Source organism: Rhea americana, unplaced genomic scaffold (assembly GCF_003343005.1).
Source record: "Rhea americana isolate MKP2758 unplaced genomic scaffold, rheAme1 scaffold_439, whole genome shotgun sequence".
In the NCBI taxonomy this organism is placed as follows: domain Eukaryota; kingdom Metazoa; phylum Chordata; class Aves; order Rheiformes; family Rheidae; genus Rhea; species Rhea americana.
In genome coordinates, this window is record NW_028186578.1 from 184908 (window position 1) to 188457 (window position 3550).

Below are 3550 nucleotides of genomic sequence, written 5' to 3' on the forward strand. Positions count from 1 at the left end.
ACCGCCTGGGGACGGGGATGCCCAGCGCCTCCCGAAGCGCAGCTTACTGAGCCCGGAGACGTGGATGGCTTTCACATATTTCCTTATCCTCTGGAGTATGGCTTGGTCCCCGTCCAGGCTCTGCGAAAGCACAGAAACAAAACAAAATGAGATCCTTCGCCTCGCCGCGGCTCTCCCCCCGCCCCAGCTGGCCACACAGGGGCCTTTGGAAAGGCGCTTTCTCTGCCACGCAGATGTGCGGGGCAGCAGCCAAGCTCCCGGCGCTGGGAGAGCAGCCCGAGGGATCCCAGCCCGCGGAGGCACGGGCCTGGGGATGCCGGAGTCACGGCATCCGGCCCATCCTCTGCCAGGCCAGCGGGTCCGGCGGCCTTCGCRCTGCCAGGCAAGGCTTCGGCTGCCCCCGGAGAGGCCGTGTGCGAGCAAGGCGGTAGCACGGGGTGACAGGCTCAGCCAGCGTCCGTGGCACGCGAATGCTTGGCAGCCACAGCGGCGGGGCAGCATCTGTTCGAACCCAAGCAGCTTCCAGTAACCGTGGAAAATGCCTCCAGAGCGCTCACGGGAGGTGCTGAACCAGGGAAAGGACGAAGGCTGCACCAGGGCCTCCCCACGAACATGCCAACCGGCCTCCACCGCACATCCCAGGGTCGGGCACGGCAGGAAGCCACAGGAGAGTCCAGGGCTCRATGCAGAGCCAAAAACATGGCTCACATCTTTCTAATGCCCAAAAAGGGCTTAAACCACATGGGCAGCAAATTCCAGAGGCTGGGATCGCTGCCACCTGCGGATGTGCAGGACTGTGGTYGCGAGGATCCCCCACTCCATCCCAGAGACTTCCCGCATGCAGCTGGCTCCTTCYGCGCCCAGACGGACCGTCGGCACAAACCGGCTTCCCGACGCCCAGCTCTTCCCGCAGCCCCCTCTACCAGCCGGATCCCGGTTAGGGAGAGAAAGGGCACGCGCCCCCCCYGCCCAGCCTCATTGCAAGCCCCTTCCCCATGCATCCAACCGGGATGCGCCCAACCCGCGATTCCCCCAGACGCGGGAACGCCGGCAAAGCGAAAACCCGCGCCATCAGGAAAGAGTTAAAGGCGGCTTGGCTGCGCCGCAGGTACCAGAGGCATGATAACAGGCTGGAAATATTTGGAGGGCGTGAACGGCAAGAAGGGCGAGGGATGAAACCGCGGAGGAATTGCAATAAAGAGCCTCTCTCTCGCTYGCCGGAGGTTTTCGGGCTGATGTCAAGGCTGATTTCCTGACGGCGAGGGCAGCCTGGCTCCAGCGCTTCTCTCCTAGGAAGCGAGAGGGTCTCCCTGCGGGCTGGCGGGCTCCAGGCAGGCTTTGGTGGGGATGTGCAGCCGAGGGAGAGGCGGAAAGCAGCTGCCCCCGGCGTCCCGGTCGGCAGCCCCGCAGTGCCCGGTGAAAACACCGTTTACCCGCCTGCTGCCCCGCTCCACGGGACAGCCGAGCAAAGCACCCCGAGCACCCTCGGGGTGAGCTCCGGGGCTCGACACCCTTCTCCTGGCCCTGCCAGGGCTGAGGCTGGACCCCACGGCCCGGAGATGCGGCACCATGCCGTATCAGCTGCAAGGACACGAGGGGAGGCCGCTGGGGTCCCCCAAAGCTGCCCGCATCCCCTCGCTGCACCCAAGCCCAGCGCCCTGGAGCAGAGGCATCCGCTCGCCTCAGAGGTGGATGCAAACGTCTGGGAGAGGTGCAAGCCCTCCGGCACAGCTCTGCCCCAGGGAGGCCGCGACATCGCTGCCAGCAGCGGTCCCGGGCTAGAAAACCTGGCAAAAGTGGCCTGGCTTAACCTGGGGAAGAGGAAACTGTGGCAGGATCGGACACTTCRGCTGCATAACGGCCCCCTGCAACGAGGGGAAGGAATCGCTCCGTCCCGCACAAGGACGGGGCAGGTCGCCCTGGCTCGAGCTTGCAGCCGGAGAGGCGAAGCCGAGGGCTGGCGAGAGCTGGTCGGGGAAGGACACGGCGGGGTTGGGGGGTTTCGAGCAGCCGGGAAGGTCCCCAGCTCCGCCGGGTGGGGAAACGGAGCGGGGTCCCACTGGGAATCACGGCACRGTCCTCTCCCGCCGTCAGGGGATCCCACCGGGCCCCGGCACGTCGGCTTCCCYGTGCCCGGCTCTGGGAGGAGAAACCTCCCGCCGTTCCCCCAGCCGGGGCTGCGTGGGCTTCCCGCCGGCTCCGCATCCCCCGCGGATGCTCAGCGGGGGCCGTTCTTCCGCCTCCCCTCCCGCCGGTCTCCTGTCCCCGGCGCCCCGCACGCTGCCACCCGGACACGAAGGGCAGCAGCGCGGATGCTGGGCGAGTTGCACTGCGACGAGGCAACCGGAGAGATCGGCTCCCAGCTCCGCTACCGAGCCCATCCGCGGCCTGTCGCGTCGTGTCGCCTAGATCCCGAACGGGGGAAATGCTTCTCCCGCCCGGATCCGGAGGYGCCCAGTGCCTGCACGACGCTTCTCATGCGAACAGCACCCGGCACCGTCTGACACCATACAGCACCGGGCGCAAGCTGGACCTTTTAGCCCGCTCCAGGGAGGTCAAAATCAGGGCTCAGCACATCCCAAGACCAGAGGAGACAAGGACCATCCTCATGTTCCCCTTYCCTCCCGACTGCCCAGGGGAGGGAGAGGCAGCGGAGCCGATTCAGACCTCGGGGAGCTGCTTTGCTGCCCCGGTCTTGCAGAGGCCGATACAACCCCACCGGGGGCAGGACGGACGACGCAGCGCAGCGGGAGGAGTGGGGGATTCAAGGCCTGACTTCCAGCCCCAAAGCACATCAGTTCACAGGAAAACTCAGCTCCGAAGCCCAGCCCTGTCCTGAGCTCTCGGCAGGCTCCAGGCCAAGTCACATCCCACCCAGGCCTCGGTTTCTCCTCCCCGAGCACATGCAGCGGATCCCTCCCCCCGCCGCCTCGCACGTGCCTCGCCTGCCCCCCGCGGGAGAGCCGTAACCCCCATGGGAAATGGCCCACGCCTCTGCCACAGCCTGGAGACCCCCCAAATTCCTCCTTCTTCCTCCTGGGAGGGAAACTGAGGCACAGCACACCTTCRCACAACATCGGCATGACCAAGCTGAACAAGCCTGTGGGATCTTTATCAAATCCAGGAAAAAAAACCCCAACCCACAGCTGAGGGCGGCAGGGGGGGGGGGTGTTGCTCAGCCACGGCGCACAGCTCCCACCCATTTCACTTCCCTTCCGTTAGCACCTCTGCAGCCGGTGCCAGCACCCGCGGGGGCCGCTGGCCCTTCTCCTCGAGCGACGGCGGCGGGCGGGCGGGCACCGGGACGCTTCCCGCCGCGCCGTCTCGCGGCTCGGCGGACAGAGCCGAGGGGGTCCGGCACGGCGGGGGCCACCGGCTCCGGCACCTGGCCCCGCTCTCCCGGCGCGGCCTGGCTCTCCTTCAAAGCCATTCCTTCGCTAAGAGGAGTTGGCAAAGGACGCGGGACCAGCTGGAAAGCGCCTCGATTAAAAGCGAGAGCGGGGAGAGGGGGGCGGAGCTGGACCCCTGCCCTTCCTGCTGCCGGGGCTTT

General features: G+C 66.8%; 1 protein-coding gene across 1 annotated transcript in view; it reads right to left on the bottom strand.

Annotated features, from left to right (window-relative positions):
* The window catches only part of ASAP3 (ArfGAP with SH3 domain, ankyrin repeat and PH domain 3), a 16784-nt gene extending 15712 nt beyond the window's left edge, over positions 1-1072 (bottom strand). The window contains exons 1-2 of the mRNA XM_085315738.1: positions 1007-1072; positions 3-120 (exon numbers count right to left, since the gene is read on the bottom strand). Coding sequence (XP_085171864.1) covers positions 3-120; positions 1007-1072 — 184 coding nt within the window. The remainder of the gene's footprint in view (positions 1-2; positions 121-1006) is intronic.
* Between the last annotated feature and the right edge of the window lie 2478 nt (positions 1073-3550).